Raw genomic sequence first — 26,718 nt, forward strand, 5'->3', positions numbered from 1 at the left:
CACCTGGTCAGGTGCCCCTTAGCAGCCGGGGGCAGAGCAGGGAGATCAATTTTCCCTGCTCTGCCGCAGAAGGTAACTGTATCGGAGCGCTGCGCGCACCAATACAGTTACCATAGCATAGCTCCGTGTGGGCCTCCTCTGAGCACCGGGCCCGGGGCGCCCGCACCCTCTGCCCCCCGGTAGCTATGCTACTGTGCTGTATAGAAGAAAATAAAACATTATATCCACCAGAGGCATAAATCAAAGTCATGGGGCTCCATAGAAGAAGTATAATGCACCACCATAGTCCTCCATATAGTATAATGCATCGCATAGTTCTCCATATAATATACTGCACAGCCCATAATGATCCATGTAGTATATTGCACAGCCCATAGTCATCCATAAAGTATAATGCACCCACAAAGTCACCCATAGCAGTATAATGCACTCCCATAATCATCCATAAAGTATAACGCACCCTCATAGTCATCCATAGTTTATGGCCACTGATTCCTTCGCTCCTGCGCCTCTCGCGTCCTATTTTGCTGACTTCGGCCTGCGATGGACGCTCCGCAATACACTTCAACTGTATGTGACTCCACGGGCGCACATCCAGTTGAATTGTTTGCTGGCCCCTCATCCCTCAGGCCCCTGATCCACTGGGCTCTGCCACAACCGCGGTCATTACGACTCTGTTTTCAACAACTTCACAACATGTCACGTAAACTTACGCTATATGTCGTGTGCCTGACTTTGGTGTGGGCTCACACGCCGAGTCCACATCTTTCTCAGCAGATGATGGCTGATTTAAGTGGAGCTCTTCCCACAGCTGTTAACCTGTTAAATCCTGCTGTGAAACTCTGACAGCGGCATGTAACACATGCCAGCAGGGGGCGTGTCCATCGGCTCGCCCATAACCTGATCGCAGAGCACCGATGGATTGCCATAACAGCCGGAGGTCTGCTGAAGACCTCTTGTGCTTGTCATGATAAGTCTCCTGTTAAAGCCAACCTATAACTAGTGTTCATAGGAGGTTGGGATTTTCACTATACATAGCAGGGCTCATATACTGTTATGTATAGCACAGGCAATCAGAACATTGCAGCTTCAAGTCGCCTATGGGGACTATTATATACAGTAAAAAAACATGTTTTAAAAATCTAAAAAAAATACATAAAAGTTCAAATCTCCCTAATTTTGCCTCATTAAAAATATAACAAACATTAAAACTATACATTTGGTATCGATGCGCTTGTAAAAGTCCAATCTATCAAAATATAAAGCAAATTAATCTGAATGGTAAGCAGCATAAAAAGAAAAAAAAAGAAAAATTCCAGAATTATGAGTTTTATTGCCTCCCAATATATTATTGCAAAATAAGAGATTATCAAAACATCGTATCTACCCCAAAAAGGTATCAGAAAAACATCAGCTTAGAGGAAAAAAAAAGTCCTTACACAGCCTCATACATGACATCAAGCCCACGGCTTAGTAATGGAGAGGCGTCTATAAGACATCTATCTAGTACTAATCCTATAGTTGTAATGTTAAATAAAGACACGGCCAGAATAAAGTCCTTTATTTGAAAAAATTATACAGACTCCTTTAATGTTCGAAATTAAACCATACTTACTACAACACCTAATTCCCGACGCCCTTGATCTCCTGTAATAAAACTAAAATAATAAATCAACAATTTATCATGCATGTCCATCGTTGTGTCCCATGTTGTAATCCAAGTCTGGGGGCTAACTAAAAATGTGACCATCCCGGCTGAAAACCACTGGTGAATTAGCTGCAGAGAGCGCAGCATCATTCACCAGCGGTGACATCATTACCAACTTTTTCCTGTGGTCCAGAGGTCACCTCAGTTCAGCCCAGCCGTGATGATGTCACTGCTGGTGAATGATGCTGAGCTTTCTGCAGCTCATTCACCATTGCTTTTCAGCCGGGAGGGTCACATCTTGGCACCATTACTAAGCTGTGGGCTTGATGTCACCTGAAATTATTTGCCATTAGTATGTTTTTTATCTGTTACATTATCCCGCCCATTGACATTTTTCTTTTACCATACATTTTGTATAAACTGTAACTAACTTTTGCCAATATTTCAACCCCAATTATTGCACCTTTACTATAAGAACAAGAAATGCTAGGAAGGTACATGAACAGAAAGTAAAATGGGGCAGCAGACTGCAATATACAGGTGCTTCTCACTAAATTAGAATATCATCAAAAAGGTAATTTATTTCAGTTCTTCAATACAAAAAGTGAAACTCATATATTATATAGAGTCATTACAAACAGAGTGATCTATTTCAAGTGTTTATTTCTGTTAATGTTGATGATTATCGCTTACAGCCAATGAAAATCCAAAAGTCATTATCTTAGTAAATTAGAATAATTAGCAAAAAACACCTGCAAAGGCTTCCTAAGAGTTCAAAATGGCCCCTTAGTTGGTTAGTGGGCTCCACAATCATGGGGAAGAAATGACACTCCATAAGGAGGGTAAGCTACAAAAGGTCATTGCTAAAGAAACTGGCTGTTCACAGAGTACTGTATCCAGGCATATTAATGGAAAGTTGAGTGGAAGGAAAAAGTGTGATAGAAAAAGGTGGACAAGCAACCGGGATAACCGCAGCTTTGAAAGGATTGTTAGGAAAAGGCCACTCAAAAATTTGGAGTAGATTCACAAGGAGTGGACTGCTGCTGGAGCCATTGCTTCAAGGGACACCACAAAGAGACATATCCAGGACAAGGGCTACAAGTGTCGCATTCCTTGTGTCAAGCCACTCATGACCAATAGACAAAGCCGAAGCGTCTTACCTGGGCCAAGGAGAAAAAAAACTGGACTGTTACTCACTGGTCCAAGGAGTTGTTTTCAGATGAAAGAAAATTTTGCATTTCATTTGGAAATCAAGGTCCCAGAGTCTGGAGGAAGAGTGGAGAGGCCACAATCCAAGCTGCTTGAGGTCTAGTGTGACGTTTCCACAATCAGTGATGGGTTTGGGGAGCCATGTCATCTGCTGGTGTAGGTCCATTGTGTTTTTTCAAGACCAAAGTCAGCGCAGCCATCTACCAGGAAATTTTAGAGCACTTCATGCTTCCCTCTACCGACAAGCTTTATGGAGATGGAAATGTAATTCTCCAGCAGGACTTGGCACCTGTCCACACTGCCAAAAATTACTAGCAGACAACACAAAAGTGGCATCAATTTCACGACAGTAGAAATAGTATAATAGTGACCTAATTTTGTGAGAAGCACCTGTAAGTGTGGCGTGTACAGTGGTCAAATTAACACTAGTAAAACAGGTGTGCAAAAGCAACATGCACAGCTAAATGTCTCATCTTTTCCCTCTTTTTTAATTTTGTTTTAAACTAAATGCATCCCCCTTTAAAAAAAGGATGAAGTAAGAAATGCTGTTTTCCCTATTTTTTGGATTTTAAGACACACTTTTTTACCCCAAATTTGGGAGGAAAATGGGGGGGATGTCTTGTAATGGGGGGCAGCTGCAGTGGAGCAGGGTCACAGGAGATAGGGTCCCTGCTGTAGGAGGCTGGTGGTGTCAGGAGTGGGGCGAAGCTGAGAACCCTGTGCTGGAAGGAGGGGGTGTCTTGGTTCCCGACATCTCAATCAGCGCAAGTTCCGCCTCTGGTGGCTATTTTCTTGAGACCCACCACAGGGATATCAATGGAAAGGGGACTCCGCTCACCGAAAGCCCAGTGCCCGCAGCCTTGCACTGCCAGGACACCCCTTCCTCCCAGCATGGGTCCTGCAGAATCGCTCATTTCTGCTGCTGCCGACCTCCCGCAGCAGTGACCCTGTTTCCTGTGAACCTGCTCCACCGCAAGCTACCATAAAATCAGACTATAAAACGCACCACCATTTTATTTAAAACATTTTTTTTCCTATTTTCCTACCCCAAATTTGAGGTGCGTCTTATGGTTCAGTGCGTCTTATAACCCACAAAATACGGTACATAGCCCTTCCTTATATCTACCTTACAGCAGACTTCAGCATAACAAAAACTAAAAAGTGGAAAGCTAGAAAATCAACACATAAAATTGAAACCTAATGATTCTGCATTTGAAGTATATTAAATTGATATATTTCACATTAACTGAACTTGAAATAAATACCGTACTCTGTTCTGGATTTGAGGAAGGGAAAAAAACATTGTTTTACATTGGAAAAAGAAATTGCCCAATATTTGCCCAAGAGTTTAAATAACATTCAGTGGAAAGGGTCAGCACTCAGCTGCACAGAACACGTCAGGATGGTGACGAGTATTATCTTACTATATTATCCTCGGGATCACACGATGTGCTTTTGACTTGTATTTGATATTAGCCAAAACAAGTAAGGAACATACAGTAATTGATTTACAACTGATACAAAGATTTGAGTAAGGCTTTTAGAAATTCATGCACATGTTGTAGGAACACTTCCATTCCATGTACAGAATATTTTTTTTTCGGTCTGCAGCCAAGTTACATGTTAAACATTTAGGCTAAGTTCCCATGATGAGTACTTGGTGAGTTTTTGATATTGCAGTTTTTCTGAAGCAATTCTGCACCTATTGGGTAAATTAGGTTAATTATTAAGTTTTCCCATTGTGTTTTCTGAGTGCATTTTTTTACATTTGTTCTTATCTCGTTTTTGACAGTGTAAGTCTTGACTTTGATTTGGTATGTCATGCTTTAACCCGTTTAGGATGTAGATTAATGACCAGGCCTAAATTTTGAAATCTGACCAGTGTCAGGTTATGTGGTAATAACTTTGGAATGCTTCGAAGGATCCCACTTATTATGAGAATGTTTTTTCGTGACATATTGTACTTCATGGTAGTGGCAAAAATTTTTTTATATGACTTGCGTTTATTTATGAAAAAATTGTAAATTTGGCAAAAAATTTGAAAATGTCACAATTTTCATAATTTTTATGCCCTTAAATCAGAGAGTCACACCACACAAAATAGTTATTAAATAACATTTCCCGCACGTATACTTTACATCAGCACAATTTTTGAAACATACCGTATTTTTCGGACTATAAGACGCAGTGTACCATAAGACGCGCCTAGGTTTTAGAGGAGAAAATTAGGAAAGATCAGCTATCCTGGTAAATATGGTCCCCTCATCCCTATCCTGGTATGCATGGCCCCGTCCTTATTCTGGTATGATTGGCCCCATCCCAGTCCTGGTATGATTGATTGGCCCCATCCCTTTCCTGGTTTGATTGATTGGCCCTATCCCGTTCCTGGTATGATTGATTGGCCCCATTTCTGTTCCTGGTATGATTGATTGGCCCCATCCCGTTTGTGGTATGATTGATTGGCCCCATCCAGTTCCTGGTATGATTGATTGGCCCCATCCAGTTCCTTGTATGATTGATTGGCTCCATCCAGTTCAAGGTATGATTGATTGGCCGCATCCAGTTCCTGATATGATTGATTGGCCCCATTCCTTCCTGGTATGATTGATTGGCCCCATCCAGTTCCTGGTTGAATTGATTGGCCCCATCCCGTTCCTGGTATGATTGATTGGCCCCATCCCATTCTGGTTATGATTGAATGGCCCCATCCAGTTCCTGGTATGATTAATTGGCCCCATCCCCTTGCTGGTATGACTGATTGGCCCCATCCAGTTCCTGGTATGATTGATTGGCCCCATCCAGTTCCTGGTATCATTGATTGCCTCATCCCCTTGCTGGTATGATTGGTCCCAACGCGTTCCTGGTATACATGGCCCCATCAGAAAAGATGAAAAAACAAACCTTTACTCTTACCTTCCTCCACTCCCTCACAGTCGCAGTGTCCTGCTCCGGTGCCAGAAGCTGCTTAATGCTTGTAAGCAGCTCATGGCAGGGACATGAGGGTAGAAAGCTGCCAATCAGTGCTTTGGGCGGGTTTAGAGTGCTCAACATTCAGAGAACTGATAGATCTGCAGCAGAGAAAACAGTGATTTTATCAAAATGACAGCAAGCAGAACAGTAAGTGACATCCCACATCCCAGTCCCGGTATGATTGATTGGCCCCATCCCTTTCCTGGTTTGATTGATTGGCCCTATCCCGTTCCTGGTATGATTTAGTGGCGCCACCAGTTCCAGGTATGATTGATTGGCCCCATCCAGTTTCTGGTATGATTGATTGGCCCCATCAGTTCCTGGTATGATTGATTGGCCCTATCCCGTTCCTGGTATGATTTAGCGGCGCCACCAGTTCCTGGTATGATTGATTGACCCCATCCAGTTCTTGGTATGATTGATTGGCCCCATCCAGTTCCTGGTATGATTGATTGGTCCCATCAATTTCCTGGTATGATTGATTGGCCCCATCCCGTTCCTGGTATACATGGCCCCATCCAGTTCCTGGTATGATTGATTGGCCCCATTCCATTCCTGGTATGATTGATTGGCCCCATCCCGTTCGTGGTATGATTGATTGGCCCCATCCAGTTCCTGGTATGATTGATTGGCCTCATCCAGTTCCTGGTATGATTGATTGGCCCCATCGAGTTCCTGGTATGATTGATTGGCCCCATCCCGTTCGTGGTATGATTGATTGGCCCCATCCAGTTCCTGGTATGATTGATTGGCCCCATCCAGTTCCTGGTTGAATTGATTGGCCCCATCCCTTTCCGGGTATGATTGATTGGCCCCATCCCATTGCGGTTATGATTGATTGGCCCCATCCAGTTCATGGTATGTTTGATTGGCCCCAACCCCTTGCTGGTATGACTGATTGGCCCCATCCAGTTCCTGGTATGATTGATTGGCCCCATCCAGTTCCTGGTATCATTGATTGCCTCATCCCCTTGCTGGTGTGATTGGTCCCAACCCGTTCATGGTATACATGGCCCATCAGAAAAGATTAAAAAAACCAAACCTTAACTCTTACCTTCCTCCACTCCCTCACAGTCGCAGTGTCCTGCTCCGGTGCCAGAAGCTGCTTAATGCTTGTAAGCAGCGTATGGCAGGGACATGAGGGTAGAAATTTGCCAATCAGTGCTTTGGGCGGGTTATAGAGTGCTCAACATTCAGAGAATTGATAGATCTGCAGCAGAGAAAACAGTGATTTTATCAAAATGACAGCAAGCATAACAGTCAGTGACACATTGCTGGAATTATCGTCTCTGCCCGTACATTATGCTGCTCTCGGATGGAGGCCTTTTCTGGTGATGTCTATTTATTCCAGAGATTCGACTAGACATTGCTACTTGTCTACTCCTGGGATCCTTTATTATCCATTTGTCACTGTTGATATTCTGCACAATCACACCAAGATTCTGATAGGGAATTTAGACTGTGAGCCCATCGGGGACAGTGATGATAATGTATGTAAAGCACTGTGGAATAAGATAGCGCTATATAAGCAACGCATAATAAATAATAATAAATAATTATGACTCCTTGTGGCTTTGATTTTCCATTCTCGCTGCTTTGGTGATTGTTTTATGGCTCTGACTATGCTGCACACAGAATCTCCGCACACCCAGACACTTGCGGCCTTAACCAAGGTCATGGTGCCCTCAGAGTGGGTAGCATGCACATTTTGTGCCAACCACCCAAAACACTATTTTACGTCTTATATATTGTAATTTATCACCTGTCATACCTAAACTTTTTAAGGGTATTAAAGTGATTTTTGCATCTTTTTTATATGCTACAAATGCAGATGTACTTTGACCATTGTTTTAGAAATACAGTTCATTTTTTAATAAAAATAATGGCCTTTTTTGTGCAAACAAAATTGACATCTTCAAAATAAATCTTTATTTTTTTCCGACTGCTATCAATCAGTTATTTGGATATATAACATGTTCTAGATTTTTAGATCTATTACATGCTCTAGTTAAAGAGCACATATCATCTCTCTGTCATAGCCCATTTTATTATAAAATTCACTACCTAGCCCTAGACTAATTCTTTTTCTAAGAACTCGTGCAGACAAAACATTGGATTCCACTCGGCCCATTAATTTTCTCTGAGCTTTGTGTACGTCCGATTTTGTTCCTCAGATTGAGTCTGTCCGAACCCAACATGAGGCTGTGGCCATCCAGCCTATTCAGAAGCCGTATGGGGGTGTCCTTATGTGGCACTCCAGGGTTCTGGTCTACACAGTGGTATTGCTTTCCTCCCGGGGAGAGTGATGTTACGTTCAGAGGCAAAGAAGGATAACTGCATCCAGGTATCAGAAACATGCAACACATTTCATACTCCAGGCCAACAAGGGGAGCTTCTGATCCTATTTACTAGGTGACTCCCTATATATATATATATATATATATCACTGGTAGTCTGTAGGGAAAGTTAGTTAGTTCCAGACATCAGTCTGAGGAGGACAGAGGGTCCACGGAACTGTGCATGCCCACAGAGCTGCAGCTCCCAGAAAGGGACATTTTGAAGGCAGAACTGTATTGTAGCGAGAGTGAAAGAAGGCAAAACAAAGGAGAGGATACCAGAAGGGGACAAGCCCCGAACAGGCTGCCTCCTTCTGAGGCGCAGAACACCGGTAGCCGGAACACCGAGATAGTAAGGACCTCTACGCCTTACTTCAGAGACCGGCAGGACAGCTAATTGCACGTTACCTGTCCGCACCTACACCCAGGAGGCACGGTGACACCCCACAGAGCCGGGTTATCTAAGAGACCCTATAAACAGGCTCAAGTCACCAGTCATACGGGTTTTGTCCTATCCTATATGGGGGACAGAGAGAGAGACACTACATCTGTGAGGACCTTAGTTGAAGCTTATGCAGTAAGGGACTACACCACTAAAGCGCAAGGGAAGGCTATTGATTTCCACCTGGACAAGGGGACTCTGGACTTGCCTCTGAACCGGCCGGACTCTGCCTGCCCAGTGATCTGGTGCCCTGGACTGTAGAAGGTAAAGAAACTGCAACCTCGTGTCCTCGTTCTTCACTGCGCCATTCACCATCTACATACTCGGAAGCCCTGGGGATACACTTCACCTGTGGGAAGGTATACCATCTAGCTGCCATAACATCACCCCAGCGGACCCCTTAAAGCAGCATTGGTCACCCTGACCGAATACCACAGGTGGCGTCACGAACATAGACTTTTCCCCTTTAAAGACCTTTCCCTTTATTACGGATGTCTCAGGGCCATGGACCGTGTCAGCCACCGTGACATCCCCCCGTGAACCGCAGGACCCGGTACCGAGTACCCCACAGCCCTGGCGGGGCGCTCCAACTTGGCATCATGAACAGGATGGACTGACCTTGAAAATTGAGTCATGTGCTCCTAAAGGACTGTGCCTAACTGTTTTTGTGCTCAGAGACTGTGTATTGCAAAAGACTGCCAAAATTGCCGCCAAAACCACCGCCATTACAGCGCCACGAGGAGCGCCAGAGAAGAAGGGCATGCCATTATGGGAGGAGACTACCAAAGCGGCACAAACAGTGCTGAACAACCCCTATGAATGCTATTACACAATGATGACCTGCACATCTGCCAAAGAGGTCCGCCTCCTGATCTGCAATGGCAGGAACAAAGTGGAGAAGAAGCCCCACCCCCAAGAAATGGAGGAACAGCGTGCATGTGTGACCGCAGATCTGGAAGAAGAGATGGTGACCAGTGGGTACCTGAACAATGGCAAAGCGACCCGGGACCATCCCAAGCCACCGGAGGAGGACCCAAACTCACTGCTGCTGGAGGATCTGGACTTCCTGGAACCGCAGATGGAGGAGCTGAGCCGCCAGCTCCTGGACACAGAGCTGACCGCAGTGAAGAAATGGAAGTCGGCCCTGTGCAAGAAGAATGCACTGGAGCAGTCACGGTCCATGCAGCAGCTGACTCCAGCATCCTCATCAGCGGAGCAGACCGGCATCGGTGGAACCACATCAGACGCGGGTACAGAAAGCGACCCTGCCCGGTGACCGAACCCGCTCCAGCGACTGCTCTTCCCCCAGTCACTGACCTCGCTCCAGCGACAGCTCCTGCCCCAGATGAAGGTCCTGCTCCAGCGACTATTACCACCGATGACGAGACGCTGCCATGCCCGCTCCCAGCACCCATAGGCACCACCACTACAGCACAAGGGAAGACTATTGATTTCCACCTGGACAACGGGACTCTGGACTGGCCTCTGAACCTGACGGACTCTGCCTGCCCTGTGGTCTGGTGCCCTGGACTGTGGATGCTGAAGTCTTCAGGAAAGGTAAAGAAACTGCAACCTTGTGTCCTCGTTCTTCACTGCGCCATTCACCATTCACCATCTACATACTGGGAAGCCCTGGGGATACACTTCACCTGTGGGAAGGTATACCATCTAGCTGTCATAACATCACCCCAGCGGACCCCTTAAAGCAGAGTTGGTCACCCTGACCGAATACCACAAGTGGCGTCACGAACATAGACTTTTCCCCTTTAAAGACCTTTCCCTTTATTTCGGACGTCCCAGGGCCACCGACTGGGTCAGCCACCGTGACATCCCCCCCGTGAACCGCAGGACCCGGTACTGAGTACCCCACAGCCCTGGCGGGGCGCTCCACTTAGAATGTGAAACTTCCAGCTGCAGCTCAGTAAGAAGCTTTTCATTCTTACGCTTTGTTTCACTGTCTGATTTCTCTGGATTTCTAATTAAGGCTGTAAAACATGATTCAAGAACTGTCATAACTAGTGAGTTGTGTAATTTTATGTACAGTATTTCTGTATGAGAGTTCAATAATATAGTAATAAGATAACACTGGTCTACAAAAAAAAAAAATTCTGGCATGGACTTTAAGAACAGTTTTAGACTAATTTGAGGGCACTGAATTCAAATCTGATCTTATAATTTCTTTATCACATCACGTTTTTGCGCTACAGGTATATAGCCCATTTTCAAGAATTCCATGATAAATATAAGTAGTGTATGAAAAGTGCCGGTTTATACAGTTCACTAAGGTAAATTTAGTTTTCATTTAGTCTTCCAATTAATGTGAGAATATCTTTGTTTTCTTTGAACATGCATAATACCCGTTTGTTATGATAACACCCTTGTTTTCTGTGCTACTGGGACAGTAGAGCTACAGCAGAGCATTGGGTGAAAACTGAATGGCCTCAGCGACAGAGTTTGGCATCTGGCGATAAGAATGTCATCCATGATCTTCTAGTGGATAGGAAGAACATTGTCTTTCCTCCTTTACACATAAAACTTGGATTGATGAAGCAGTTCGTCAAAGCTCTCAATCACAGTGGAGAATGCTTTAACTATATATGTTCAACTTTTCCTGGTCTTAGTGAAGAGAAGAAAAAGGCTGGAATATTTGATGGACCTCAAATAAGAACACTTATGAGAGACCCAAATATTATCACATCAATGAATGAGACAGAAGAAAGAGCTTGTAATGCATTTTGTAATGTGGTGCAGAATTTTCTAGGGAATAAGAAAGCAGACAACTATGAAGAGATTGTGGAAGAGCTACTAATGAGTCTGCAAAATCTTGGATGTAGAATGAGTGTCAATATTCACTATTTACACAGCCATTTGGACTTTTTTCTAGAGAACCTTGGGGATGTGAGCAAAGAACACATTAAAACAATAGAAGAACGTTATCAAGGCCGGTGGGACTCACATACGATGGCTGACTATGGCTGGAGCTTGATGAGAGACAACCCAGAAGCTGTACATCACAGATCAGCCAAGAAAAGAAAGTTCAAATAACTGCCATTTGTCATTCATCTGTGTGCCATATATATGTGTTTTTATATTTTGTAGTTTAATTCTGTAAGTATATTTGATTTGCTGTACATAGACTTTGTAATCTTTGTTATTCCTTGATTAAAAATATACAATGTAGTATCGAAAATCATGTGTTTTTATCATAAAACATTAGATAGGAGTAATTTTCATCAAAAATTGAAAATCTCTCGAAATCCTGATGTGATAGCCAAAATCGGAGTTCATATTCGTAATCAGCAGCCTAAATTGACTTAAAATATGTTTTAAAACCTTTTGCCAGAAAAATTGCGTTGACCAGTGTAATCTGTTTGTCTACTAACTGGTTGCATAGTACAGATTTGGGGCGATCTATGTACGATTTATTGCTGTGGTCATCTCGGATGGGCAGTACAGTGTCCTAAGGCTGTGTTTAGGCAAGCGACTTTGTTCATTCCCGGAGTGTCAGTGATCACTACGGTCACCATAAGTTGTGTGCTATCCCCTAGGTAAAGTAGTCAGGCTGAGTTTTTGTATATATGTATGTTCATGAGAACCATTGAATGACATGAGTGGGGTGTAACAATGAGGGACAAATAAATAAGCCCCCTGAGTCTGTACTGTACACATACTGGCTGGTGACCGGTTAATGCAGCATACCCTATTTAGCATATTATGGGTATATCGTACAATATAAGCACATTTTATCATTTACCTTTTGTATCTACCTTATCTCCTCATAGATGGTAGCTTTTGAGTGAGACTCTCATTTTTTTTTGGTATCTGAGTTACATGTTTTTCTATAATGTCTTTATTGTCTGTACAAGTCCCCTCCAAAACTGTAAAGTGCTGCTGAATGTGAGAGGTGGCGGGAGGGAGAGGTGCCTGTTTGTTTGCTGTGAGTATAGAGAATTGAATATTTGTCCATGCCAACCAGTGCTCTGTGCAGGAAGATCGGAGGCCACTTTTTAGTCTACATTCCCACGGTCAGTATCCGGCAGCAATTTGGATGCAGCACATGTCCGCTGAGTCCAAAGCGCTGCCGGCTATTGAATACAGGTGATTCCGCATGTGTTCATTGAACCGTGCGGAATCACTGCATCCAATACATTGGATGGGTGAAATCTGGAAAGATGCGCCGCATGTCCATCTCTGCAAGGAAGCAGCGGGTGTCAGAGCACGCAGAGTGAACATGGTATTTCTTGAAATCCCATCCACCATGCTGTAACATCCGGCCTCTGCAGATGTACGCAGCGTCCTACACGCAGCATTTACCGACCATGGGAACATACCCCTAGGAGTGCTAACACATTTTTGTTCATTTTTTTTATCATCTCAAATATCTTCAAAATATTTTTTTTATTTTTCTACAATTATCCAACAGTTATTTGGATACATAACATTCTATTTTTTTCAGGTATATTACATTCTCTAGTCTACATATTACCTATCTATCACTATCAGTTTTATTACAAAAATCAATACCAAGCTCTAGATTGTTTTTCTAAATGTGTGTGCCTGCAAAAAAAAAATACTGCAAAGAAATACTAATAAAACAAGCACTAAAGGACCTGACTTTCTAACAGAGGGTGGGTGTCAACTTTGGGATGTGGGATCCCAGCTTAAAGGGAACCTGTCAGCGGGATTGTGCACAGTAACCAACACACAGTGTCAGGTCGGCGCTGTTATCTAATATATGAAGCTGAATGTGTGTGTGTGTGTGTGTATGTCCGGGATTGGCATCTGAACCGTCGCAGCTACAGGCACAAAATTTTGCACAGTCACACGTCTGGACCCCGAGAGCGTCAAAGCTATGTTGTGAGGTGAAATTTTAACCCCACGCTTTCCAATTCACCAAACAATTTTGCCCCTATCTACATAATGGGGAAAAAGTGAAAGGAAAAGTGTTGGAGGCGTCGCAGCTACAGGCACAAAATTTTGCACAGTCACACGTCTGGACCCCGAGAGCGTCAAAGCTATGTTGTGAGGTGAAATTTTAACCCCGCGCTTTCCAATTCACCAAACAATTTTGCCCCTATCTACATAATGGGGAAAAAATGAAAGGAAAAGTGTTGGAGGCAAATTAACAGCTGCCAGATGTGAACAAGGGGGACTTAAAGAATGAGAGCGATGGCGCCAAAGAGTATATACTGTACAGTTGCTAAGGTGGGGCCCCGACATGGGATAATCACCACACCACCACGGGGATATGAAAACACACACAAAATGCGCCACACACTACCACGTGCTCAAACACATATACCACCCTCAGCGCACATTTCACCACACATACACCAACCTCGCCACATAAAAGTCGAAACACAAAAGTCGCCACTCAAAACTCGCCATGCGCAAAACTCTCCACATGCAAAACTCGCCCCACGTGCAAAACTCACCTCATGGAAAACTCGCCACACGCAAAACTTGCACACGCGGAAAAATTGCCACATGCGCAAAAGTTGCAACACATGCAAAAGTTGCCTCACACAAAACTTGCACATACTCAAAAGGCACCACACATAAAACTCGCCACGCGCAAAACTCGCCATGCGCAAAACTTGCTGCACACAACTTGCTACACTAACCTGTCACATGCAACTCGACACACAAAAAGTTGCTACACGCATGTCGCCACACAAAACTCATCTCACAAAAGTCGCTACATGCATGTCGCCACACGCAACTCAACACACACAACTTGACACACGAAACTCGCCCTAAAACACACACAAGTCTGGTATTATCCTTCAAAAATAAAAGTCTGATTAATAAGCAGACAAACTACAAGAGCAACAAATGTACCATATAGGAATCCGGCAGCTGTCAGTCACATGACCAGTCTATTATGTGTATGTGTGAGCTAATATATACTGCCAGGGGGTGGGCTTACTGTTGGCTGGGGATTTATCAGGCTGCCAATTTAGCTTACAAATACTGAGGTAAAAATACTGACCAAATAACGTGTGAACGAGGTCTAATACAGGAGATGACATACAGATATATACTATATACAGGAGGAGATGACACACAGGTATATACTATTTACAGGGGAGATGACACACAGGTATATACTATATACAGGAGGAGATGACACACAGATATATACTATATACAGGAGAGATGACACACAGGTATATACTATATAGAGGAGGAGATGACATACAGGTACATACTACATACAGGAGGAGATGACATACAGGTATATACTATATACAGGAGGAGATTACACACAGGTATATACTATATACAGGAGCAGATTACCTACAGGTATATAGTATATACAGGAGGAGATGACATACAGGTATATGCTATGTATAGGAGGAGATGACTTACAGGTATATACTATATACAGGAGGAGATGACACACAGATATATACTATATATAGGTGAGATGACACACAGGTATATACTATATACAGGAGGAGATTACATACAGGTATATACTATATATAGGAGGAGATGACATACAGGTATATACTATATACAGGGGAGATGACACACAGCAGGTATATACTATATACAGGGGAGATGACATACAGGTATATACTATATACAGGAGATTACATACAGGTGTATACTATATATAAGGGAGATGACAAAAATGTATATACTGAGGTGAAAATGAGAGGTGTGAGGTGAAAATGAAAAGGTGTGAGTGCAAAATGAGAGGAGTGAGGGAAAATAGTGGAGTGATCGGAAAATGACAGATGTGAAGGTCGAAATGACAAGTGTTAGGGGGGAATGAGAGGAGTGAGGAGGAAAATAAGAGGAGTGAGGGGAAAATGAGAGGTGTGAGGGAGAAAATGAGAGATGTGAGGGGGAAAATGAAAGATGTGATGGGGAAAATGAGAGGCGTGATAGGAAAATAAGAGAAGTGAGGTGCTATAACTAACCACAGATATTTACTATGCCCAGGCAACGCCGGGCTCTTCAGCTTCAGCTAGTACTGAATAAAATGATACCTGGGTTTATGAAATCCATCTTGTTGTGGTTTCTTAATCTTAAATTTCAGTTTTTAGCTAATGATATGCTCATGTCCTAAGGCGGGGTCGGTGTATGTGGAGCTCTGATTAGCTATTCATAATGCAGACTGCTGACAGGTCACTGATCCCTCACTGACCTGCCCCCTAGTTTACATAATGAATACACTAATGTGTGTATTTGAAAAAAAGTATGTCACATAATCACTGGCATTTTCCCGGTCCTGAGGTCACCGCAGTTCAGCCTCGATGATGTCACCGCTGGGGAATGATGCTGCGCTCTCAGCAGCTCATTCACCAGTGGTTCTCAGCTTCAGCCTGGACGGTCGCATCTTGGCACCGTTCAGGTTGAAAAGTACTTAGCCCCCAGACATGGATATTACGGCGTGGGACAGAACGACGGACAGGTATGATACATTGTTGTTGTTTTATTTTACTTTAATTACAGGAGACCGAGGGCTTTGGTGGAATTAGGCGTTGCAGTAAGCATGGTTTAACTGAGATTATTAAAGGAGTCTGTGTCATTTTTTAAATTAAAGGTCTTTATTCTGGTGGTGTCTTTATGTAACATATAACTAGACACCTTATAGACACCTTTCCATTACTAAGTCGTGGGCTTGATGTCACCTGAAAATACAAAGGAGATATCACCCCCACAAACATGAACCCCACTTGCCACTGCTACAGGGCAAGTGCAAGAATTGGCGCATCTAATAGATGCGTCTTTTCTGGGCAGCTGTGGGCTGCTGTTTTTAGGCTGGGGGGCCTATATCAATGGCCCCTTACAAGCTTGAAAATACCAGCCCCAGCTGTGAGCTTTAGCAAGGCTGGTTGTCAAAAATGGGGGGGGCCCCACGCACTTTTTTAAATTATTTATTTAAATAATTTTTAAAAAACAGCGTGGGGACCCCTCTATTCTTGATAACCAACCTTGCAGAAGCTGACAGCTGAGGGTTGCAGCCCCCAGCTATGAGTTTTGCCTGGTTGGTTAAAGAAAATAGGGGGGAACCCACGTAGGGTTTTTCATTCATTAATTTAGTTATATTGCAGTTGGCGGCTGAGGAATACCCCCATCATTCGCTCCTGCTGTCACTGTTATTAGCCATAGCAGGTGTTGGATGATGGGAGTAGGAGTCCTCAAAGCCCCCACCTGCAGTTATTGTTCAGACTTGAATATACCTTTCATCATTCTCCTCTGCTCGCGCCAATTGCCGTCTTCACCACCTGCCGCCGGGTTACAGCATTTACTGTAGCGCTTCTTTCCCGGTGCCGATGTGTGTCACACGGAGGACATCAATGTCTGTTCTCCGTGTGCAGGACATTTTGCCGTCCGTGCTGATGGTAAAAAACTAACATGTCTACGTGTGGGGCACACAGACACACGGTCCGTCGAAACACACTGATATGTGCACAGGCCCATTCATTTGAAAGGGTCTACGTGTGTAACTGTCTCCGATACATGTGAACACTGTCACCACACGTACCAGAGACACGGATGTGTGAAAGAGGCCTTAGATGCAGCAAAAAATACAGTGTCAGAAACAAACCAAAAGCTCATTGTGGGAGCACAGTCTTACTTTCCAGGTACTGTAAAACTGCTGCTTTTTTACGGAAAAAATTTTCAAGAATGCAGCGTGTGAACAACCCTTATAGTCACAGTGTCAGGGCTCCTAATATGATTAGGTTGGGATGTATTTCTACCACCCAGGAAGAAGTGATTAGCGAAACACGTGTCGGGGTTTCCTTCTCCCAGCAACCTCCACATCACAGGTTTTTACTTTGGCCTTTGCCATTCCAAAGGTTATGATGTACTTGGACTTGCTTATAAGTTATGCACTTGCATTTTAACACAAGTTACCTTCAGTTCAGTCCTCATAGGATTTATTCCTTCAGATCTTACACTTACCATTACTGACAGCACGGTGTAACCGCCTTTCCATCTTGGACTCTGGCATTCTATAGGTTATGATATACTATGCACTCGCACTTTAGCACAAGCCACCTTCAGCCCTCATAGGATATATTCCTGCAGACCTTGCAGTTACAACACTGGCATTTTTGAAATTTATTTATTCCATTAATCCAGAGCCTGCCATTGCACGTGTGTTCAATATATGCTGGCATTACTACTACTAATAATTTTTATTTATATAGCGCCAACATATTCCGCAGCACTTTACAATTAAGCGAGGACATGTACAGACAATAAATTCAATACAAGTTAAGACAATTTAAACAGTGACATTAGGAGTGAGGTCCCTGCTCGCAAGCTTACAATCTACAAGGAAATGGGGGGGACACAATAGGTGAAAAGTGCTCCTTATTTGAGGTCTGGCAATTATAATAAATAGGGATTTTCATATAAAGCTGCATGATCCAGTCATCAGCCCGTGTGTTTAAGTGCAATAGTCAAGTATCAAGTGCAGTTATCGTGTGCATGGAGGGTGTGGAGACAGATGAATAGTAGGGTACAGATTCAGAATAATATTTGGAAGGAGGGAACAGGGCAAAGTTAGGTTACTGAGTAGTTGATGTGGTAGGCTTGTTGGAAGAGATGGGTTTTCAAAGCGCGCTTGAATAGGTCGGGGCTGGGTATCAGTCTGATCGTCTGGGGAAGTGCATTCCAGAGAGCTGGCGCAGCACGAGAGAAGTCTTGGAGACGGAGGTGCGAGGTTCGGATTACGGGGGATGTTAGTCGTAGGTCATTTGTAGAAGGGAGGGCACATGTAGGGCAATAGACAGAGATGAGAGAGGAGATATAAGGATCCACTGCCTCAGACCTTGCATGTACCATACTGGTATTTTTGATATCTCTTTATTCAATTAATCCTGAGCCTGCTGTTACACGTGTGTTTAATATATGCTAATACCACAAAATACTTTGATCTATTTTGTTGCACATTGCTCTTTATCAATTTGTATGTGGTTGTTAATATTACCAATTATGGTGCGGGTTGCTTGGAGCTCACTCTGCCCTGCTTGACTTTCCTTATTTTATACCTATGATTCTTGATTTTATGTACTTGTTAATAAAATACATTACTTTGGGTCTTGTACATCACCTCTCTTTGGGTACATGTATTTCTATAATGTACATAATGTATAATGTTTTTTACTATTTTTTAAAATATCTCCTTTATTTTTTCCAAACTTTCCTAACATTTTCAGAAAAAGCTTTAGGATAACATGCAATTATTATTTTTTTACATTTACAGTATATATTGGATGTGGATGCTGTGTTGTTTGAGAATCAAGAAGGGTCTGTGTTACAGTTCTACTATGGACCCTAACATGCTGTTTGCTCTGTATTATGAACCAGTTTGTAAATGAACTATTCCAGGCTAGCATAGAGTGGGTGTTTTCAGATCACAAGAACAGAACAGTAAATATAACAGCTTAAGTATATATTTGATTTCACCCACATATTAAAAAATGTGACGTTACAGAATTCTAACGAACTTTAAAAAATATGTATAAATACCCCAGTGCAAAGCTCAGATAAAGTACCAGGAGCTTTCTCACCACTACAGAAGATGGTAAGTCTCTCATAGCTGCTCTATTTATTCATTCAAGAGTAAAACATATTTCGCCTTTTTTTGGACATGATTTGTTCTTTGATTACCTTATGATTCCTTCAAGCACAATATTCCTGTACCATTTTTATTGCTTGTAAAAATGCCATACATCCCAAGTGCTTTGTTTATTTATAGCGTTTTTATATAATCTGTTGAATTTTTTTTTTCATTTGTATCATTTTGGTGTTTCTCAAGCCCGATGGAGAAGTCTATAGCAAAAAATGCTGCATTTTAGGAAAAATGCAACAAATTCCCAAATCACCACAATGTGAAAGAGCAAAATTTCATGATAAACCTTTTTAATTATTTTCTATGGACTTTGAAGTATCATCTGGCTGCAGAGTTTTTGATAAAGGCATTAAAAACATCAGTACACATGTTGCACAAAAAAGCTACAAAATGCTGGAGACTGAATTGTGTCTTCCCGAGCTTACAACCTACAGGGTATTGGGGCGGTGGACAGTAGGGTAAGGGATTGGAGCAGCTCCGCAGGTAGTCAGGTGGCAGCAGGGATATTGCAGGCTGCAGGCTTCCTGAAGACATGAGTTTTCAGGTTGCATCTAAAGATTTCAATTGTGGAAGACAATCTAATATTCAGGGGTAGGGTTGAGCGACTTTTGCTTTTTTAGGATCGAGTTGGGTTTTGTGAAACCCGACCTTCTCAAAAGTCGGATCGTGTGAAATCGGCCGATTCTACTGTAAAGTCGGGTTCCGGTCCCGGAACACGAAACCCAATGCAAGTCAATGTGCATTCATCTCTCTCTCTCTCTCTCTCTCTCTCTCTCTCTCTCTCTCTCCTCCGTGCATATATTGTATTTGACTCCGGAAATCACTGCAGCCCAAACGGTAATATGGCTCTGTGACGCCGCAGAAACCGGGCCGGAACCTATGTCACCACGCTGCCCACAATTAATTGGCTGAAAAAATGGCGGGGAAGGCGTCATTCAAAACGCGACTTTGGCGCCAAGATCGCGTACCGCATGGCCGACCCCACGCTGGGATCGGGTCGGGTTTCATGAGACGCCGACTTTGCCAAAAGTCGGCGACTTATGAAAATGACCGATCCGTTTCGCTCAACCCTATTCAGGGGTAGTAAGTATCATAGGATGGGAAGGTTCGGAAGAAATCAGGGAAATGGATGGAGAGATGTGAACATTCATTACAACAATGACATTTGAGGAATATTGGAAATAGTGATGTAGATGGAAACAAATGTGGTAAATGAGAGATGGATGATGAGATCATGAGATAGTAAAGGTCAGATAGGAGAATATTATCCATGAGATTACATTGCTTGTATATTTCTATTGTGGACATATAGGGCTGAACTCAAAGGGGCATTAGGAATAGACCAAGATCACCGGTTTGGAGACTGAAGACTTTACATTATTGTACTACTACTAATCAACCGTACACACCTATTAACTGTAGGGATTGAACAGTTTTCATTAGATTTATCTTTGTACCCTTTAGAAACACCTTTTGGTGATCGTGTTTGCTGCTGCGATTTGCCTGACTGTTTGCAATGCGGCTTGTTTTATGGGACTGCCTGAATTTCAAGGAAAACCTGTAAATGGTAAGTAACAGTATATGCTTAGCTACAACATATCTGACTGATAAGGTAAAATACCTCTGAATAATAAAGTCAAACAGCTACAAAAAATACCACTATACAAGTAACATATCTTAAAGGTAAATGCCATTTTTACACAAACACTCGTATAAGTGATGATTGTACTGATAAATCCAGTGACTCAAGGGTGACTTGTCCTATGATTATAGTTACTTGTTTTGTCTTCTCCATCTGGCCCTGATCCCAATAATACTGCATCCTCAGTAATAGTTATGTTTCCTCTGCATTGTGATAGTGTCCCTTTAATTCCATCACAGTAATATTGCCCCCTTAGTGCTTCCAGGCAGTAATATTACTACTTTGTACCACCATACAGTAATAATGATCACATTTTACCCTTAAACAAAAAGTAATGTCTCTTTGGTGCCCCATACAACAGTTATGTCCCTCTTTTTTATTTTATACAAAAGTAATGCCACTATTTTTGTCCGCCCATAGCACAAGCACTACAATAGCAATGCCCCATATCATAGTATTGGCTCCCCATGTGAGCCCTCCTGCACTTTGTTTGTGCCAGTCAAAATAAAATAAAACTCATCTAATTTGCAAAGCAAGCATGAAAATACTGTGAAACATTTGTACTGTGTGGGGGCACAAAGGGGCAATTATCACTATGTGAGAGCTCAAGGTTGACACTATTATAGCACAGAGGCACAAAGTAGTACTATTGTGGAGGTATAAAGGGTGCAATCTTGGTGGTGGTCACTTTTGCCCTGAGGGCACAAATTGCTGCTTGGGATTTTTTTTTTTATTATGGACCATAATAGTATATGCAATGGAAGTCAGTTCCTGCCGCCATCTGCTAGGTGAATGAGCACATGGAGCCAATAATTTGGAGCAGTGACTAGTCCATTATTTCCTACTGCTGTCTGAATATGGCCTCTACTGATTTGGACACCTTTGCAATGAATTTCAAACATTTTTCCCAGATGTCTTTCAAGAATTTTAGGTAGCGTTTTTTTTTAATCTTTCATTATATTGTGTACATCTATTTATTATTTTGCGTTGCTAATATAATATAGCGCCATTATATTCTGTAATGCTTTACCGACATCATCATCACGGTCCCTATTGGGGCTCACAATCTAGATTCCCTATCAGTATGTCTTTGGAGTGTAGGAGGAGTCGGAGAACTCAAAGGAAACCGTCACAAACAAGGGTAGGATTAGGACTCAGAACCACAGTGCTGCAAAGTAACAGTATATGTGTTTCTCTTGGCATGTTTTTCAGGCTCTGCAAAGAAGTCTATTGGAAAAATGGCAAAAAAATTCCAGCACACAGTTAAAAAAAATAAAACGCCAATGTCCTGTACTTAGGATAGAATTATCAATATGAGCTCAGTGGAGATCCAACAACTGGAACCCTCACCGATCATCTGTCATCTACTCTGTTAGCTGCCAAATAAAACCAGTGTACGGGGCAAAACAGCACAACCATGTACACTGTATAGAGGCTGCTGATTTGTACTGCAGATTAGCTCCTGTTCCCTTCAATAGGAGCTGATCTGCAGCATCCGGCAGTGGCCCCTACACACTGAACTGATCTGTGCTGTTGTCTGGGTGGTGAAAACAGTTCAAAGTAGTTTAAAATTAATTTAAGTGTAGTGTGGTAGTTTAAAATAGGTAAGAAAAGTGTTAACACCACATCATAAGATGTCATCTAGCATTGTGAATGCTCTTACAGATTATGTTAGGTAAAATCACACGACTACCTAACCTGAAATGATTTGAATTAAGATCACATAGCTGATATTTTTTGATCCTCCTAAAAAAAGTTAATAACATTCTTTCTTAAATTAAATGTCTATCAATTACTTGCAGGTTGTTTTTTCCAGGGTGAAGTCCATCCATTTTCCAGTAAATGGATAACAAAGGATTGTCTGCAATGCAGTTGTGGTTCTAATGGGATGTTGAGCTGTTGTACTATGTAAGTTAATTATTTTACTTGAAAGAATAAAAGCAGTAGTCCACAGACCCATTTTAAAAAATTAAAAACCAAGTGTAGAGTCTACTGGATTCAATGTCATGTACTTTTTCATTTTGCTTATATGGCGCCTAATCTATTGCATAGTAGTATACAGATTGTTATGACACACATCAGACCCTTTCCCCATTAGAGCACAAAATCTAATTTTTCAAAGTGGGGGAGGAACAGGAAACCTTCCACCCCAATGTCTACATGGAGAACATACAAATTCCATGTAGACATTGTGATTGGTTACATTCAAACCTTGTGCCCCAGCAATTCAAGACAATAGTGCTTATGAGTTGACTGAGCCAATATGATGCCATTGAACATTATGTACGCTGTGTTCTGATAACTCAGAGAGAGTGGAGTATGGGAAAAAGTAGTGCATTTTTAAAACATCTAATCTGATTAACCATCAGTTATCACACGTTTATACATCTGTTCTAACACACATCATGTATTCTGTTTGCACACAGGCTTGGTTTGCCAATGCAGATTGAAGGAGACGAATGTGAAGTCTTGGAAGATAAAGAGACCTGCACTATGAAAATTGTTTACAAGGATGATCATTCAAAAGAATGCTAATAAAACCTGCCCAATTTCAATATTATTACTTTTTTCGAAAGTTAAAATAAAAAAATCCTTAACAAAAAATTGAAGAGAGAGTTATAGAAACATCTGCGGAAAACTTTATCTTTAAATAAGAAATAAATAAAATTGTTAATTGTATGGATTGGTTTTGGATCTTATTTCTATATCATGCAATGTTTGGGATCAGAAGACAGAAGAAGTGGCACTTCACAGAAAATGGATGGTATATGAAAGTGTAGTTCTGGGCAAATCTGAAATAGTTTCCATAATTGTTCTCTTGTGTCTACAAGACTGGGGAGTTAAGGCCCCGTCTCACTAAGCGATTTACCAACGATCACGACCAGCGATACGACCTGGCCGTGATCGTTGGTAAGTCGCTGTGTGGTCGCTGGGGAGCTGTCACACAGACAGCTCTCTCCAGCGACCAACGATCAGGGGAACGACTTCGGCATCGTTGAAACTGTCTTCAACGATGCCGAAGTCCCCCTGCAGCACCCGGGTAACCAGGGTAAACATCGGGTTACTAAGCGCAGGGCCGCGCTTAGTAACCCGATGTTTACCCTGGTTACCAAAAAAAACAAACAGTACATACTCGCCTTTCGGTGTCCCTTGCCGTCTGCTTCCTGCTCTGACTGAGATCCGGCCGTACAGTGAGAGCAGAGCGCAGCGGTGACGTCACTGCTGTGCTCTCACTTCTCACTGTACGGCCGGCAGTCAGTGAGAGCAGGAAGCAGACGGCAAGGGACCTGACGGACATCAGAAGGCGAGTATGTATTGTTTGGTTTTTTTTACATTTACGCTGGTAACCAGGGTAAACATCGGGTTACTAAGCGCGGCCCTGCGCTTAGTAACCCGATGTTTACCCTGGTTACCAGTGAAGACATCGCTGGATCGGTGTCACACACACCGATTCAGAGATGTCAGCGGGGTCTCAACGACCAAAAAAAGGTCCAGGCCATTCCGACACGACCAGCGATCTCACAGCAGGGGCCTGATCGCTGGTACGTGTCACACATAGCGAGATCGCTATGGAGGTCGCTGTTGCGTCACAAAACTTGTGACTCAGCAGCGATCTCGCTAGCGATCTCGCTATGTGAGACGGGGCCTTTACCCACCACTCCTCTTGGGCTTTCTGCACAAAAGCTGTTCCACTCTGCATGTCCACATGGACTTTTCCTCTCTGAACCCTGTTCACACAGGTAATATACAGATGATCAGGTTTTAAATACATCAGATAGGGATTGCATACATCAGTTAGGACTGCTCTAATATGGGTATACCTTGATGTTTGGTGGAGCAGCTTAGTATACATTTTTTGCAAAAAACGTATCAACCAAATACCCTGTTCTTTACATCTTTTTACTAGCACTTGCGAATTACTGTGATTTTTTGAAACTGAGTGTTTTTGGTTTTACTATGCTCTTTTGTGTCTTCAAGTTTTTTGGTGGTGTGTGAACACGTTCCTACAGACTTGTTCACTGTGCAAGTAGCCCATGTGTTCCTGTTTCCAAATCTGAAAAAGTGACTGAACTGAAATGCATATTATTATTCATATGTGCTTGTACATTAATCCCTTAGCGAAATTTGCAGTACATGTACTGCTCTGTGGGAGCTGTGTTCCCTGCCAATCATGCGGCCTGACGCTGAGCGCCGCAGCGATCGGTTGCAATTGTCAGCGATCAAAAAATGTCATGTGCCTGAAAATGGTACCAATAAAAACTGTCACCAAGTCCCGCAAAAAACAAGCCCTCACATGACTCTGTCGGTTGACACTATGGACGTCCTGGCCCGAATTGATGGTATGGTATCGGTACAAAATATGTTGTTGGTAACAGCAGACATAGAATCCTTATATAACATCATCATGATGGCTGATAGTAACTGAGATGGCCAAATATGTGATCTAGTTCTCAAATTACTTAACTATATTCTTACCCATAACTTTTTTGTTTTTCGAGACATCTTTTATTTACAGCGATGCAGCACTGCCATGGGTTATGGCCTGTGCACCCTTCTTCACAAACCTCTTTCTGGGGTACTGGGAGAGGGAGGTTTTCGGGGGTAGGGAATGTTTTTAGAGCAGTGGACCCAACATCAATTACAGGACTTTATGGGAGATTTTAACAATAATAGATTTAACATCAAGTTGACCTATACATGCAGTGATACTGAGGTCGACTTCCTGGACATCAAATTCAAATTTACCAACATCTACAGCTACAAACTGATGTCTTTCGGAAGTCAACCTCAGTCAACTCTCTCCTCCATGCGGGCTCCTGACACCCATATGCAACCCTCAAGGCCATCCCAACTGGCCAGTATATAAGAATGCTTTGCATTTGCTAATTAGAAGACAAATTTCAAAAACAGGCGGTTGATCTTAAAGAAAGATTCTAAATCAGGAGTTATAGTAACACATGTATTAGACAGGGTTACAACAGATCTAGAACAAGCAGTTGAGAAGCATTACTACTAGTGTTGAGCATTCCGATACTGCAAGTATCGGGTATCGGCCGATACTTGCTGTATCGGAATTTCCGATACCGAGATCCGATACTTTTGTGGTATCGGGTATCGGGTATCGCAACAACATTAATGTAATAATGTGTAAAAGAGAGAATTAAAATAAAAAATATTGCTATACTCACCTGTCCGACGCAGCCTGGACCTCAGCGAGGGAACCAGCAGCGTTGTTTGTTTAAATTTCGCGCTTTTACTTGGTTACGTGAAGTCCCGGCTTGTGATTGGTCAGGGCGGCCATGTTGCCGGGACGCGGACCAATCACAGCAAGCCGTGACGAAATTACGTCACGGCTTGCTGTGATTGGTCCGCGTCCCGGCAACATGGCCGCCATTAACCAATCACAAGCCGTGACGTCACGGGAGGCTGGACATGCGCGTATTTTAAAAAGCGCGCGTGTCCAGCCTCCAGTGACGTCCCGGCTTATGATTGGTCACGGCGCCATGTTGCCGGGACGCGGACCAATCACAGCAAGCCGTGACGTAATTTCGTCACGGCTTGCTGTGATTGGTCCGCGTCCCGGCAACATGGCCGCCCTGACCAATCACAAGCCGGGACTTCACGTAACCAAGTAAAAGCGCGAATTTTAAACAAACAACGCTGCCGGTTCCCTCGCTGAGGTCCAGGCTGCGTCGGACAGGTGAGTATAGCAATATTTTTTATTTTAGTTCTTTATTTTACACATTTATATGGATCCCAGGGTCTGAAGGAGAGTTTCCTCTCCTTCAGACCCTGGGAACCATCAGGAATACCGTCCGATACTTGAGTCCCATTGACTTGTATTGGTATCGGGTATCGGTATCGGAT

The 26,718-nt window shown here is 42.9% G+C and overlaps 1 protein-coding gene across 1 annotated transcript; it reads left to right on the top strand.

The window, feature by feature from the left end:
- Positions 1–9,440: 9,440 nt before the first annotated feature.
- On the top strand, positions 9,441–23,486 carry LOC143767586 (uncharacterized). The gene is made up of 5 exons (XM_077255996.1): positions 9,441–9,753; positions 19,111–19,160; positions 20,673–20,775; positions 22,653–22,758; positions 23,277–23,486. Exons 1-5 carry the CDS (start codon positions 9,441–9,443, stop codon positions 23,383–23,385), a joined length of 681 nt encoding a protein of 226 aa, XP_077112111.1. The 3' UTR covers positions 23,386–23,486.
- Positions 23,487–26,718: the final 3,232 nt, after the last annotated feature.

This window comes from Ranitomeya variabilis, chromosome 4 (genome assembly GCF_051348905.1).
Source record: "Ranitomeya variabilis isolate aRanVar5 chromosome 4, aRanVar5.hap1, whole genome shotgun sequence".
Classification (NCBI taxonomy): domain Eukaryota; kingdom Metazoa; phylum Chordata; class Amphibia; order Anura; family Dendrobatidae; genus Ranitomeya; species Ranitomeya variabilis.

What these genes read in the sequence shown, in the direction of transcription:
- LOC143767586 (XM_077255996.1), top strand. Translation starts at nt 9,441, where the DNA reads ATGACCTGCACATCTGCCAAAGAGGTCCGCCTCCTGATCTGCAATGGC. An exon ending in TCAAGGAAAACCTGTAAATG is followed by an intron (nt 20,776 to 22,652) that starts GTAAGTAACAGT and finishes AATTACTTGCAG; the next exon opens with GTTGTTTTTTCCAGGGTGAA. An exon ending in ATGTTGAGCTGTTGTACTAT is followed by an intron (nt 22,759 to 23,276) that starts GTAAGTTAATTA and finishes GTTTGCACACAG; the next exon opens with GCTTGGTTTGCCAATGCAGA.